The 16,353-nt window shown below is 48.3% G+C and overlaps 1 protein-coding gene across 5 annotated transcripts in view; it reads right to left on the reverse strand.

Moving 5' to 3' along the window:
- Window positions 1-16,353, reverse strand: part of ACER1 (alkaline ceramidase 1) — a 53,480-nt gene that overhangs the window by 13,484 nt on the left and 23,643 nt on the right. Inside the window, exon 1 of one of the 5 annotated variants that reach the window (XM_025293315.3) lies at window positions 9,355-9,728. The exons of 3 other annotated variants lie outside the window; for them this stretch is intronic. In XM_025293315.3, coding sequence (XP_025149100.1) covers window positions 9,355-9,447 — 93 coding nt within the window. In that variant the 5' untranslated portion in view covers window positions 9,448-9,728. Of the gene's footprint in view, window positions 1-9,354; window positions 9,729-16,353 lie in introns of those variants that run through there. One more of the 5 variants, XM_006069364.4, reaches the window with a different exon arrangement.

Consider the following 16,353-nt stretch of genomic DNA (forward strand, 5'->3'; position numbering starts at 1 on the left):
CTCAAAGTCCCTCCCTTTTACCAGGTATCCAGTCAGAGTTTGGGGGTTATTCTGTGCCTCATTTTCCTCCTCTATAAAATGTAGGCCTTGGGATTTCCCTGGTAGTCCAGTGGTTAAGAATCTGCCTATCAGTACAGGGGTTCAATCCCTGGTCCAGGAAGATCCCACATGCTGAGGAGCAACTCGACTCGTGGGCCACAGCTACTGAACCTACACCACCTACAGCTGGTTGCTCTGCCGTAAGAGCAGCCATTGCAATGAGATGCCAGCACACTGCAACGAGAGAGTGGCCCCCACTTGTCACAACTAGACAAAGCCGGAGCAGCAACGAAGACCCTGGGCGGCCAAAAATAAATAAACAAGTATTAAGACAAAACCCACAGGCCCTATCTCTGAGCACCACGGTGAGGACTGGAGAACTGAGTGCTGCAAGACCAGGGGGTTTGGGCAGTTTTGTTCACTGCTGCCAGCCCCCAGTGTCTAGAACTGTGCCTGGCGTGCAGTAGGTGCCCAGCAAATTTTTGTAGAGAATAATACACACAAAGAATATGTGTCAGGGGAATTCCCTGGTGGTCCTGTGGCTAAGACTCGGCACTCCCAATGCAGGGGGCCCACGTATGATCCCTGGTCAGGGAACTAGATCCCACATGTGGCAAATAAGAGTTCACAAGCCCCAACTAACAGATCCTGCATGCTGCAACTAGGACCTGATGCAGCCAAATAAATAAAGATTAAAAAAAAAAAGAATATGTGTCAATAGTGCGTACATGTGCCTGGCGCTTGTGCAGCGTGCCATGGGGCAGCTATTATTCTAGAATGCTTTGCTGTTTGGATCATCAAAATCTGGCAGGGCATCTGGTAAGTGGATGTGGCTGGATTCCTTAGGGCTGGAAGGAGGAAAGGGAGCGAGATGGGGGAAGGGAAGGAGGAGAGGGAGGAAGGAAGGAGAGTGACTTGAATTAACGCCTCACCTCATCTCAGCCTTTCTCATTTACCCACCATCCTGGGATAAAACCACAGCCCCGGGACTTCCCTGGTGGTTCAGTGGCTAAGAGTCTTACACTCCCAATGCAGGGGCACAGGTTCGATCCCTGGTCTGGGAGGATTCCACACGCCACTGGGCAACTAAGTCCGAGTCACAATTACTGAGCCCAGAGCCGCAACTACTGAAGTCCATGCTATAGAATCTGTGCTCCGTAACAAGAGGAGCCGCTGCAACGAGAAACCTGTGCACCACGATGAAGAGTACCCCCCCACCACCGCCACTCATCACCCCCAAAGAAGGCTCATGTGCAGGAATGAAGACCAGAGCAGCCTAAATAAATAAATATTTTTTAAAAACATGCTTCTTTCCAAGGCACGACTTCACCTACTGTGACTTCCATGAAGACAGAAAACACCTGTTTTATCCTCAGCTGTGTCACTAATGCCTTTCAAGTTGGGCACCCAGTAGGCACTCCAGAAGAATTTGTTGAATCAATCAAATCAAGAAACATGGCTGGGGGAGCAGGAGGGATAAATTATAGTGTAAGATTAATAGATACATACTACTGAATATAAAATAAACAACGAGGTCCTATTTTCAGCACAGGGATCCATACTCAATACCCTATAATAAACCATAATGGGAAAGAACATGGAAAAGGATTTCCTTGGTGATCCAGTGGTTAGGACTCTGCATTCTCACTGCTGGGGCCCTGGGTTTGATCCCTAGCGGGGTAGCTAAGATCCCACAAGTAGTGAGGCATATATGCTATGCTATGCTATGCTAAGTCACTTCAGTCGTGTCCGACTCTGTGTGACCCCTCAGATGGCAGCCCACCAGGCTCCCCCGTCCCCGAGATTCTCCAGGCCAGAACACTGGAGTGGGTTGCCATTTCCTTCTCCAATGCGTGAAAGTGAAAAGTGAAAGTGAATATATTCTTTGTGTGTGTGTATCTATCTATATATATATATATCCCTTGGATTGACCAGGCAAAAACCCTGGAGTAGGTTGCATCTCCTGCACTGCAGGCAGATTCCTTACCCACCGAGCCACCTGGGAAGCCCCAGCGTCCCACAGAAACCCCCTTGTTGCATAGGAACTCAGTCCTCTGAAGTAGGAAATGGCAACTCACTCCAGTCTTCTTGCCTGGAAAAGCCCACAGACTGAGGAACCTGGCGGGCTACAGCCCATGGGGTCCCAAAGAGTCAGACATGACTGAGCACCATGCATGCGCTCGGTCAATATCTGCTGGATAGGAGGAATGAATGAATGAGTTTTTCTTCCCTAGCACATACCACAACCTGGCACCCTATACCCTTCAGTCTCGTTTAGTGCTTCCATCTCCCAGGACACCAACCCCACCACCCGTGCGTGCACACTCAGTCGTGTCCAACTCTCTGTGACCCCATGGACTGGAGCCCACCAAGCTCCTATGTCCAAGGGATTCTCCAGGCAAGAATACTGGAATGGGTTGCCATTTCCTCCCCCAGGAGATCTTCCCCACCCAGAGACTGAACCCATATCTCCTCTGTCTCCTGAATTGCAGGCAGGTCCTTTACCTGCTGAGCCACTGGGGAGGACCCATTCCAGCCCTATGACAGCAGGCATTTCTGTCTGCTTTGATCACCGCTGTGTCCCTGGAGCTGGAGCAGTGCCTGGTTCCATCAGTTTCCGATGAATGAAGAGGGAAATAAAGGGGTCGTTTCAGTCTACCCCGGCGTCAGCTCTAGGAGGCCAGTGGTGGGGGGTGGGGGGATCACCGATGCCTGTTTCTCCGAAGGAGAAGAGAGATCCAGAGGGACCTACTGAGTCTGGGACCGGGATGTAGCAGGGGCGTTCTCATCAGTTTCAGGTGTGCAATTATCCTATTCATGGCATCTGCTTTCCCTGAGGGCAGGAACCATGCCCTCCTCGGTTTCTGTTGGGCCTGGCATACCAGAGGTGCTCTGGAATTAATTGCTGTTGCTGTGGGAATTCCCTGGCGGTCCAGTGGTTAGGACTCAGCGCGTTCACTGCCGGGCCCAGGTTCAATCCCTGGTCCCTGAAACTATTAATATGATCCTGCAAGATGTGCAATGAAGCAAAAAAAAAAAAAAAAAGGAAAGAAATTGCTGTTGCTGTGAATGTTGAGAAGAAAGGCAGAAGAAGGAGGTGTGGTTTTGAGCTCATGGGACCTGTCAGTCACAGCCAGGTGCTCAGAGAGGGGCGGGCCTTGTGCCTGAGTCACACGCATCCAGGGAAGAGAGAGACGGGAGTTATTAGCACACTGCAGAGGCCAGCCATGCCAAGGTTGTCCGAAGAGGAGGTGAGGAAGCTGATGGAGGTGTGGGTACTGCAGCTGGCAACCTCCTGGCTCTTATCTCCCTGTCAGTTCAATACCCACCCCCCACCAGACTCGCCCTACTCATTCCCACCTGCCCATGCAGCTCCCCACAGCAGGCACGCCATCCCACTGCTCTGGATCTGATCATCTGAGAGGGAGTTTTCTAGGGAGGATGGGATGCAGAGCTTCTGAAACTTTGGCAGGATCCCAGGGAAGAAATTTCAGCAGCACAGCTGCCTCTGGGAGTTAAAGTCAGGGTGGAGGAGCCTTGAAACATCTCCCTATACCACTTGAAACTCTCCCAACTTAACAGCAGCCCAGAAGGAGGCCACCAAGCCAAAGCAAACAGGCACTGACTGGGGTGGCCCACGCACCACACACCATGCTCATCCTATCCCAACCCCTCCCACCACGCTCTGTCACAGCTGGACCACACTTCCAGACTCCTGGCCAGACTGTGAAACGCAATCAGGTGTCCCAGCCACCCCCACAGTGTGGAGTCCCCCATGCTCCCAGGTCTGCCATGGTTCCCCAGTGCCTGCACAATGGCGCATGGACTCTTCTGCGTGAGAGCTTTGTCTTGGCCTCTGGAAACCTCACCAGCCCTTTTTCTCACCTTCCATCCCACCCCCTCGGGCAGGCAGCCTAGGTGCTGGCTTTCAGCTACCAGTTCTTGTCTCTCACCTCAAGACCTTGGCATATGCTGTTTCCTTTGACTCATCCACTTTAGAGAACATTAACTATTCCTTAAGCATCGAGGTTCCCTCTCCCACCCACCAAACAGAGGTGTCACACCCCACCCCATGGTTCCCCACCATTACTTCGGGAGCCCTCTTTCTCCCTTAGTCACGAGCTAACCATGGGGTTGGGAGGAGTCCACTCTTAATTCTGAACCACCCCCTCCACAGCCTGGGGGCCCTAAGCCTCTCTGGGACCTGGAATCACCCAGCACAAGTTGGTTTACAGCATTTTTGCTGAATGCATAATGAGCCAATCGATGAATACAGGAAAAATTTCAAACACTCCAACTCAGTATTGAAAACTTCATCCATGCATTCCCCCGGTGGCTCAGTGGGTAAGCATCCACCTGCCAATGCAGGGCACATGGGTTAGATCCCTGGTCCACAAAGATTCCACATGCCACAGAGCAACTAAGCCCCATGGGCCACAACTGCTGAAGCCTGAGTGCCCTAGAGCCCGTGCCCAGCAAGAAGAAGAGCGACCACAATGAGAAGCCTGCACACGCACACGGCAACGAGAGTAGCCTCCGCTCGCTGCAACCAGAGAAAGACCCCAAGCAGCAACGAAGACCCAGCACAGCCAAAAATAAAATTTGTTAATTAATTTTTTAAAAAACCTTCATCTTTATCTAGCCCCATATTTTGGGCACAGAGACACACCTTCCCAAACTGGTTGTCCCTCTTTTACTTCTAAGACTTAGCACATCATTTTCTTCTCTTCTGCTCCCTTTCCCAGACTCCTACCAGCCTTGGTGAGCTCCTATTATTCCTTCAAAACCCAACTCCTAGGTGCCCTCCTCCATGAAGCCTCCAGAAACCTGAGCCGAGTCCTCCAGCACATCCTTCTTCTATACCCTGACTGTGTTCAGCTGGGCCCTGCCTCTACCAACTCCAGGCTCACAGCTCCTTTCCAGCAGATCAACAAGAAAGCAAAAGATTCTTCAGAGAGCATTGTTTTCCAATTACAAGTTATGACTCCTAAATGGATTGTGATGAAATCCATGTGAATGGATTTAAAATTTTCTTTCATGGGCTTTTCCTGGTGGTCCAGTGGTTAAGAATCCACCTTCTAACGCAGGGGACATAGGTTCAATCCCTGGTTGGGAAACTAAGATCTCACATACTAAGGGCAACTAAGATCAAGCGCTGCGATTACTGAGCTATGAGCCTATGGGCACAACTAAGATCTGATGCAACCAGAAATAAATATTAAAAAAATTTTTTTTCTTCTACATCGTCTTTCATTTACATACCTAGATCAAAAGCATGCTTTTAAATAGCTGCCTAGTATTTTGACATGTATTCAGCACTACACAGATTGGTGAAAATGTTATGGTTTCTTTTTCTTTTTTGGCTATGCAGTTTACAGGATCTTAGTTCTCCAACCAGGCATTAAATCCAAGTCCTCTTCCCTGGTGACTCAGATGGTAAAGAATCTGCCTGCAATGCAGAAGACCCCGGTTCCATCCCTCGGTCAGGAAGGTCCTCTGGAGAAGGGAATGGCTACCCACTCCAGTATTCTTGCTTGGGAAATCCCGTGAACAGAGGAGCCTGGCAGGCTACAGTCCATGGGGTCGCAAAGAGTCTGACACAACTGAGCAACTAACACTTTCACTTCACTCTTCAGTGAATGCGCAGAGTCCTAACCACCAAACTGCCGGGAATTTTCTATGGCTTCTTTTTTATTCACTTATTTATTGCCATTGCAAATGTCTCAGAGGTGACATTATACACAAACTTTGCCAGCCATAGGGATTCTCTCTTTGGTGAAAGTTCCTAGAGGTACAATGGCAGGGTCAGGGGTAAAGTTGATTTGTAAATTGATGTCTTTTTAAAATATTTATTTATTTGGCTGCACCAGGGCTTAGTTGCAGCATTTGAACTTTTAGCTGTGGCCTGTGGGATCTAGTTCCTGGACCAGGAGTCGAACCTGGGCCCCCTGCATTGGGGGCACAGAGTCTTAGTTACTGAACCACCAGAGAAGTCCCTGTAAATTGATATCTTGACACGAGTTGTCAACTTGCTCGAAGGAGGCCACAGAATGTGAGTGTGCCCACATTCATTAAAAAAAAAAACAACAACTCATTTTTAACTCCTGATTTGAGAGGCCAAAAAGAAAAAAATAAATTGTCTTCTATTTGGGCTTTACAAAAGAAAAACTTCTTATATGAACAGGAAGCAGACTACAGCCCCCTGAGTCAAATCCAGCCCACTGTCTTTTGTATGGCCCATGTGCTAAGAATGATGTTTACAATTTTAAAAGGTCACAAAAAGGGAATTCTCTGGTGGTCCAGTGGTTAGGACTCAGATTCCACTGCAGGCAGCAAGGGTTCCATTCTTGGTTGGGAAACATCCCAGAAAAAAAAAAAAAAAAAAAGGTTTCAAAAATTAAAACAAGGACAATATCTTGTGACACGTGACAATTACTTGAAATCCACATTTTGGTGTCCACGAATAAAGTTTTATTGGCATTCAGCCATGCTCTTTTGTTTACATATCATCTTCGCTGATTTCTAGCTACAAGGGCAGAATTGAGTAGTTTTGAAAGAGATCATGTGGCTCCCCAAAATCCAAAACTACTGTCTATTTGGGCTTTCCAGGTAGCTCAGATGGTAAAGAATCTGCCTGCCAATGCAGAAGACACGGATTTGATTCCTGGGTTTGATCCCTGGGTCGGGAAGATCCCCAGGAGGAGGGCATGGCAACCCACTGTAGTACTCTTGCCTGGAGAATCCCATGGACAGAAGAAGTCTGGCAGGCTATACTCCATGGGGTCGCCAAAGAGTTGGACATGACTTAGCTAAACAACATTGTCTATCTGGTCTTCATAAAAAGAGTTTGTGGGGGCTTCCCTGATGGCTCAGGGGTAAAGAATCCGCCTGCCAATACAGGAGACACGGATTGGATCCCTGATCTGGGAAGACCCCACATGCTGCAGAACAACTAAGCCTGTGCACCACAACTACTGAGCCTGTGCTCTGGAGCAACTACTGAGCCCACGAGCCACAACTACTCAAGCCTGTGTGCCCTAGAGTCCGTGCTCCACAAGAGAAGCCACTGCAATGAGAAGCTCAGCACCGCAACCAGAAAGTAGTCCTTGCTCATCGCAACTAAAAAGCCTCCACAGCCAAAAATAATACATAAAATTATGTATATATAAAAGAAGTTTGTGGATCCCCGAAGTATATGCCTTATTAGCTATAGTGATGGGGTTAGGGAACTCGGAAGTGTGTTGGAGGAGAAAGTCTCTTCTATAACAACTCAGATTTGATTTCCCCATGCCCTGATCTATTTGCCAAAGCCTTTTGAGTAGAATAAAAGACATCCTAGGGAATTCCCTAGTGGTCCAGTGGTTAGGACTTGGCACTTTCACTGCCAGAGCCCACTTTCGATCCCTGGATCAGGGAGCTAGGATCCTACAAGCTGCACAGCCAAAAAAGAAAAAAACAAAAAAGATGCCCGAGGCGAATACTGTCTGGTGACACTTTTGTTTCTGTCTGATAAGTATCTGGAAAGGCAGGTATTGGATGCTGATGATGTAGAAATCTGTCGGAATATGTGTCATGACCAGAATCGGTTTTTAGACCTACAGCCTTGGCGAGTTACCTACAAGCTCTTCAATTTTCCATATTTAGAGACGGGCTGAGGGCCCAGTGGTTAGGACTGTGCTTCCACTGCAAATAGGTACGGTTCAATCTCTGGTCCAGGATCTAAGATCCTGCAAGCCCAAGAGCACAGCAAAAAAAAAAAAGACAGGTTGAAGAAGGATAGCATGGAGAGGAATTTTGCGCAAGAGCACATGGATCCGGATGCAGCCCACACCTGAGCCAGCCCTCTCTCCATGCCTTCTGTGGGGTGGGGCTGGAGATGGGACTTTCTGGACTGCTGGGGAATGCAGAGAGGAGGGTTCCAGAACCCCCAACCCTCTTCTCTGCCTCTAGGCATTGGCATATTCAGCCCCCTCCCATTTTATAAGGAAAGGCCATTGAGGGCCAGGAAGGGCCAGTACCTCAAATGCTGGGGAAACTGCAAGGATGCCTTGGTTCTCAAACTCTCAGGCTCCAGCTTCGAAAGTGCTGAGGTCAAAGGTAACAGAGTCAGAGCAACTTGGGTATCGTGGCACTGAGCTTCCCCCTCTCCAAGAAAAAAGCCTCTCCTGGATGTGTCAAGTTCAAATCCCACATTTGAGTACCAGGGTGACCCTGGGCATATCCTTCAGTCTCCCTGAATGCCTGTTTCATCACCTGGAAAATGGGATTAACTAACTCCATATACTATGCACACATGCTAATTTGCTTCAGTCGTGTCCAACTCTTTGCAACCCCATGGACTATAGCCCATCAGGATCTTCTGTCCATGGGATTTTTCAGGCAAGAATACTGGAATGGGTTGCCATGCCCTCCTCTGGGGGATGTTTATATGTGGTGCCTAATTCCTAGGGAAGATTAAATGGGGTTTTTCAGGCAAAATATTTAGGACAATGCCTGGCACACAGTAAGTGCTCAATAAAGGCCATTACGTGCAAGATTGCATGTTCATCATTTATTGAGCATGTACTATGTGCAGGGCACAGAGTAAAGGATGTTTCCTCATTACCCACCATCCTGGGGACTCCAGGAAATGTCCCCAGCAGCCCACACAGGACAGCATAGCTGCACATGTCTTTGCTCACGCACATCTTTCAAGCTTCAGTTAAATGTCACTGCCATTGACACATCCATTGACACAGGATTTTTGAGCTCTTTTGCTGTGCCCCCATAGCAAGGGCTGGGGAAAGGATGACCAGTCATCCTGTTATACCTGAAACTGAAGGGTCTCCTGACACAAGACTTATGGTGCTGAAACCAAGACTGTCCCAGTAAACCGAGATGATTTAGTCACCCTGGGCTGAGAGTATAGCTGAGAATAAAGTAGACATAACCACCTACTCCAGGAAGTCCTCCCTGATCCACCCCTCCACCACTGGCTCAGAAGCCACCTCTTGGCTTCTCTGAAGCTGCCTTTGCACCTCCCTTTACAGCACCATCACCCTGGCTTATGAATGCCTGGAGTAGCCTCTGTATCCTCCACTCCAGGAGGGCAGAGAGGACTCTTTTTCAGGTCACTATTGCGAGGCTCATGCCAAACAGAGACAGTCTAGTGAATGAAACCCAGCAAGGCAAGCCTTGCCTAACAGATGAGCAAACCGAGGTCCAGAGAGGCAGGCCATTGGAGCAGGATTTCCCAGCAAGGAGGTGGAAGAGCTGGGGCTTGAACCCCTGTTAGCTGAGACTCTGTCCTGCCAGCCCTCCCACCCGGCGCCTCACCGTGTTGTAGAATTCGGCCACCAGCTGTGAGTACTGGAAGTTGGGCTCACACCAGTCCACCTCGGAGCTCTGGTAAGCGAAGATGCTGGGCATCTCGACACCTCACCTGCCACCCGCTGGCTGCGCCTGGCAGAGAGCAGCATCTGAGCCTACAGAGGGACAGGCCCAGCCAAGGCGGGGAGAGGATGGCGGAGTGCCCTGCGGCAGGCAGGTTGAGAGGAGGAAAAACCTGCTGGACGGCGCCCTGGTTGCACCAGGGACAGCCTGCCTGTGAGGTGGTGGCAGCTGCCTTGGGCATAAGCAGAAGGGCTGGCACCATCCAGGGAGGGCAAGGGGGAGTGGAAAAGGGGGCCTCCCTTCCCTGCTCCCTAGGAGTGGGAGTTAGGGAGACTGTTCCTTGGAACAGTAGTTTTAAATACTGGTGATGTTAGATCACCATCCTCACTTTACAGATGGGCAAAGTGAGGCAGAGGGCAGTCCTTTGCATACAGCATGCAAGGTGAGGACACCAAGATGTGCACATAAGCAGGCTCCTGACTCCAAGCTTCTACCCAGACACTGCCAAAGCTACACACTGAAGCCTCCCAGATCCAGGCCAAGAGCTGCACACCTGCCCCCACGGACTCTACTCAGCTCCCTTGGGGGCCTTTGGTGATATGACCTCCTTTGAGGGCCCCAGTCTTCCTGTCTGGGCTATAGGAGACTGGGCTGGATTGAAACCATTTCTCTTGGGCAGACAAGACCTCAGATACCTGGAGGGTCTGAGTTTCCAATGAATGGGAGGGGACTGTGGAGTTCCAGGCCGGGGGTTCCCAGTCCTGACTTCCCAGGGCTGCGGAAACCTCTGGTTTGAGAGTCAGACAGACTTGAGTTTGAATTCTGAGTTCCTCCCATTCCTAAGCTGTGTGACCATGGGCAAGTGAATTCACTTCTTTGAGCCTCAGTTTTCTCACCTGTGAGATGAGAAATAATAGTACTTCCCTCTTAGGGATTCTGTGAAGATTTAATAAGCTGATATAGCATTTCCTTAAGGAGAACATTTTTTGGTGAGGTGGACCTGCATTCACTTAGCTGTGTGGCGAGAAATCTATTTACTCTTTTCAATTCTCAATAGTTACAAAAGAGGGGCTCAGTTGATGCTAACATATGTTTATGCCTCAACATTTAATCCCTTTGTTTGATAAACACAGAGTACTGTTTGCCTACCTTCAGCAGGCAACAGTATCCAGCTATACCATCTAGACATTATTTACTTTATTTTAAAGTAAGTTTGTCTTCTAGCCGCTCATAGCCACTTTCCATTCATGGCAGAGTTCTTACAAAGTTTCTTTTTAAAAATAAACTTACTGAAGACTTTTCATTTTTGTGGTGGTTACAAAAATCTATACAGGTGAAAAAACCCTGCATAAACAGATATGATAGACACATAGACGTGAATAATGACAAACTGTTGACATCTGAATAAGGTCTATAAATCACACTGACATAAGTCACTTGGTTTTGAAATTGTAACATTATATGATATGTAACCCAGGTAAGAGAAATTGGAGAAATATGATAGAAGGATACAGATCTGTCTGTACACTTTTTGCAACTTCTTGTGAATGTACAATTATTCCAATATAAAAAGTTTTTTAGGTAACTGGTTTGGGGTTTTCATTGGTGGATGAATAGCTCAACAAAATGTGGTCCACCCAAGAAAAGGGATATTATTCAATGTTAAAAAAGAAGAAGATTCTGACACCTGCTACAATATGGATGAACTCTGAGGATATGATGCCCAGCGAGAGAAGCCTGTCACAAAAGGACAAATACTGCCTGATCCTACTCACAGGAGGTCCCTAGAGGACCTCAAACCATAGAGACAGGAAGTGGGGGCCAGGGGCTGGGGGTGGGGTGGGGAGTGGGTATTTAATGAATACGGAGTTTCAGTTTGGGAACATAAAGTCCTGGAGATGAATGGTGGGGATGGTTGCACAACATGTGAAGCTACCTAATGTCACTGAGCCTAGGCTCAAAAACGGTTAAGACAGGGACTTTCCTCGTGGTCCAGTGGTTAAGAGTCTGCACTCCCAATACAGAGAGCACAGTTTCCATCCCAGGTTGGGGAACTAAGATCCTGCATGCTGCAAGGTGTGGCTAAAAAAAATTAAGATGGTACATTCCATGTTATGTATTCAGTTCAGTTCAGTTCAGTTCAGTTGCTCAGCCATGTCTGACTCTTTGTGACCCCATGAATGGCAGCACGCCAGGCCTCCCTGTCCATCACCAACTCCCGGAGTTCACTCAAACTCACGTCCATTGGGTCGGTGATGCCATCCAGCCATCTCATCCTCAGTCGTCCCCTTCTCCTTCTGCCCCCAATCCCTCCCAGCATCAGAGTCTTTTCCAATGAGTCAACTCTTTGCATGAGGTGGCCAAAGTATTAGAGTTTCAGCTTTAGCATCATTCCTTCCAAAGAAATCCCAGGGCTGATCTCCTTCAGAATGGACTGGGTGGATCTCCTTGCAGTCTAAGGGACTCTCAAGAGTCTTCTCCAACACCACAGTTCAGAAGCATCAATTCTTCGGCACTCAGCCTTCTTCACAGTCCAACTCTCACATCCATACATGACCACTGGAAAAACCATAGCCTTGACTAGACGGACCTTTGCTGGCAAAGTAATGTCTCTGCTTTTCAGTATGCTATCTAGGTTGGTCATAACTTTTCTTCCAAGGAGTAAGTGTCTTTTAATCCCAATTTTAAAGTAATTGATCTAGGTTTTTAAAGGGGTGTTATTTGACAAAATACCTTAAGTAAATAAGAGTTTAGGGAGGGGGTGGATATAGGAAAATCTTGAGGGTCGTCTTAAAGTCAGAAACTTGGAAACTATTGAGTTGTGTATGTATGCTTATGGTTCAGCCCAGAGCTGGCACTGAACTAAGAGAGGCTATTATACCACCATCACCACAATCACCATCACCATCATCACCTGTTTTTGCTGTTCAATCACTCAGTCGTGTCCGACTCCCTGCGGCCCCATGGACTGAAGCACACCAGGCTTCCCTGTCCTTCACTATCTCCCAGAGTTTGCTCAAATTCACATCCACTGAGTCAGTGACACCATCCAACCACCTCATCCTCTGTCGTCCCCTTCTCCTCCTGCCTTCAATCTTTCCCAGTGTCAGGGTCTTTTCCAGTGAGTCAGCTCTTTGCAGCAGGTGGCCAAAGGATTGGAGCTTCAGCTTCAACATCAGTCCTTCCAGTGAATATTCAGGGTTGATTTCCTTTAGGATTTCCTGGTTTGATCTCCTTGCTTTCCAAAGGACTTTCAAGAGGCCTCTCCAGCACCTCAGTTCAAAAGCATCAATTCTTTGGCACTCAGCCTTTTTTATGGTCCAACTCTCACATCCATACATGACTACTGGAAAAAACACAGTTTTGACCATATGGACCTTTGTCAGCAAAGTGACATCTCTGCTTTTTAATATGCTGTCTAGGTTTGTCATAGTTTTTCATCCAAGGAGCAAGCATCTTTTAATTTCATGGCTGCAGTCACCATCCACAGTGATTTTGGAGCCCAAGAAAATAAAATCTGTCACTGTTTCCACTTTTTCCCTATCTATTTGCCATGAAGTAATGGGACCGGATACCATAATCTTAGTTTTAAATGCTGAATTTTAAGCCAGCTTTTTCAATCCCCTCTTTCACCTTCATCAAGAGGCTCTTTAGGGACTTCCCTGGTGGTCCAGTGGTTAAGACTCCATTCTCTTAACGTAGGGGGCCCGGGTTCAATCTCTGGTCAGGGAACTATATCCCAAGTGCTGCAACCAAGGGCTTCCCTGGTAGCTCAGATGGTAAAGAATCCCACTGCAATGTGGGAGACCTGGATTCGATCCCTGGGTTGGGAAGATCCTCTGGAGAAGGGACCAGCTACCCACTCCAGTATTCTTGTCAGGACAATTCCAGGGACAGAGAAGCCTGGCAGGCTATAGTCTATGGGGTCGCAGAGTCAGACACAACTGAACGACTTTCACACTCACACTTCACATAAGCAAAGACCCAGCATGGCCAAATAAATTTTAAAAGGAAAAAAAAAAAAAGAGGCTCTTTAGTTCCTCTTCACTTTCTGTCATTAGAGTGGCATCATCTACATATCGGAGGTTGTTGATATTTCTTCCAGCTTGTGAGCGATCTAGCCCAGCATTCCACATGATGTACTCTGCATATAAGTTAAACAGGGTGACAATATGCAGCCTTGCGGTCCTCCTTTCCCAATTTTGAACCAGTCAGTTGCTTCATGCAAGGTTCTAACTGTTGCTTCTTGTCCTGCATACAGGTTTCTCAGGAGGTAGATAAGGTGGTCTGATAGTCCCGTCTCTTTAGGAACTTTCCACACATCACCATTAGCACCATTACCATCACCGTCTCTATCATCACCATCATCGACAAGATGTCAAAGACTTCCATGTTCACACTGCCAGGAACACCGCCACCTTCAAGATCCTCTGAAGGGATGGAAAAGATGTCACATTTAGAGGTGACAAAAATTTCCAGAGCCTGGATTCAAAGCTCGGCTTGGCTCTCTACAAGATCAGCAACAACCAAACCTGTAGCCATAGCCCACCACGGTCGCCATCACCCCAGCCTCTCTGAGCCCAGTTGGAAGCAGATAGCCTCCCGGGTCCCTCCCTAGTCAAATCTGGGCCAGGAAGAGTTGTCAGGATCTGGTTCTCCTGAATCTTGGTCAAGGTTTAACAGCCAGAAGGAAGGTGATGAGAGGTGCCTACACCCAGCCCAGCGTGGGGTTGGGGAAATTGCCTGCACACACGGACTGGGGCAACAGGATGGTGAGACAGCTGTGTGGGTGCTGCAGGGTGGTGCTCGCCTTCTGCCAGATGGCAGGTGTGTGAAGTGTCAGAGCCTGGGTGGAGAGGTGACAGGTCTCCGTGGGCATGCAATGAATTAGCACAAACAGCAGCTTGAGACAATACAGCTTTACTATTCTATGGTGCTAGATAGGAGGAATTCAAAAGGAGTCCTATGGGGCGAAAATCCAACTGTGGGCAGAGCTGTCTCCTTCCGGAGGCTCCACAGGAGAGTCCAAACTCTAGATTTTCCTAGTTTCTAGGGGCGACCTGCCGGAGAAGGCAATGGCATCCCACTCCAGTACTCTTGCCTGGAAAATCCCATGGACAGAGGAGCCTGGAAGGCTGCAGTCTATGGGGTCGCTGAGGGTCAGACATGACTGAGCAACTTCACTTTCACTTTTCACTTTCATGCACTGGAGAAGGAAATGGCAACCCACTCCAGTGTTCTTGCCTGGAGAATCCCAGGGACGGCGGAGCCTGGTGGGCTGCTGTCTATGGGGTCACACAGAGTTGGACATGACTGAAGTGACTTAGCAGCTTAGCAGCAGCAGGAACCACCTGCATCCCTGGCTCATGGCCCCTTCTTGCATCTTCAAAGTACATCATCCCCTCTTTGGAGGTCATCATTTTACTCCATCTTACCCCCTTTTCTTGGATTTGGTTATAAAGACTCTTGTGAAGACTGGATCCACTATGTAACACAATCTTCTCTCAATTCAATCCTTGAATTAAGGATCTTTAATTCAATGACACCTTTGCCATGGAAGGGCTTCCTTGGTGGCTCAGAAGGTAAAGAATCTGCCTGCAATGCAGGAGACCCAGGTTCAATCCCAGGGATGGGAAGATTCCTTGGAGGAGGGCATGGCAACATACTCCAGTACTCTTGCCTGGATAATCCCATGGACAGAGGAGGCTGGCGGGCTACAATCCATGGGGTTGCGAAAGAGTCAGACAGGACTGAGTGACTAACACTAACACTTTGCCATGGAAAGTAACATATTGCCAAGTTTAAGTAACAAGGATGTGGACACTTGGAGGGAACTAATCATCTACTTGGACTTCCCAGGTGGCTCAGGGGTAAAGAATCCACCTGCACTGCAGGAGACTCAGGTTCCATCTCTGGGTTGAAAAGAAGCCCTGGAGAAAGAAATGGCAACCCACTCCCGTACTCTTACCTGGGAAATCCCACAGACAGAGGACCCTACAGTCCTGCAGGTGGGTGACAGGCCATGGGGTCACAAAAGAGCCAGACAGGGCTGAGCAACTAAATGACAACAAGTCATCTACTCACTACAGAGGGATCTCAGGATTGGGGGCCTGGGGCTGAACTAAACTGAGGTTGAGATGGATGTGAGGATGGAACTGGGGGTGAGAATGGATAGAGGGTGGGGAACTGGCCTGGGGATAACTATGGAGTGAGGATGGAGGCTGAGTTGGGATTGGGACGAGGCTAAAGGCAGTGCTAGCGATGGAAGGCACTGGGAATGGACATAGAGGTGAGGACAGGAACAGTGTTGGGGTGAGTTTGAGGACAATGTTGAGACAGGTTTGGGGATGAGGGTGGACTGAGATCATGGCGGGGGGGTCAGAATGGGGACCTCATTCATCCCTCATTCACCATCATAGGGACCTCATGAAGCTGTGGATGGGACTCTGTCCATGACGACATTGGCTTCCCACCTCAGGTCAGCTGCTGTGGGGCTTGTAAGGGTGGGAGGTAGACGCCAGTGGGGTGTCCATCAAGAAAGCTGATGATGAGCCGTGACCCTTCCCCATCTCTGCTCACCCAGGCAAAGGTCTGATGTATGTTACAGAAAAACACAAGTGGCCAAGAGAAAATGAAACTGGCCGATAGATAAGCTTACAGTCCAGAGTTAACTGTTAGGGCATTTTTACCTGAAACAATCATTCATATTATTTATTTTTAACAAAGATGTTGGTGCTATTGTATGTTTGTTCCTAATTTCTTCACTTAAAATGCCATTAACAGTCTGAGATATTTTGAAGCCTTCTTCACTATAATTATTTTAAGTTTTATTTTTACTTTTTAAAATTATTTATTTATTTGGCTGTGCTGGGTTTTACCTGTGGCATGTGGGATCCAGCTCCCTGATCACGGATCGAACCCAGGCCCCCTGCATTGGGAGCT

Source organism: Bubalus bubalis, chromosome 9 (genome assembly GCF_019923935.1).
Source record: "Bubalus bubalis isolate 160015118507 breed Murrah chromosome 9, NDDB_SH_1, whole genome shotgun sequence".
Lineage (NCBI taxonomy): Eukaryota > Metazoa > Chordata > Mammalia > Artiodactyla > Bovidae > Bubalus > Bubalus bubalis.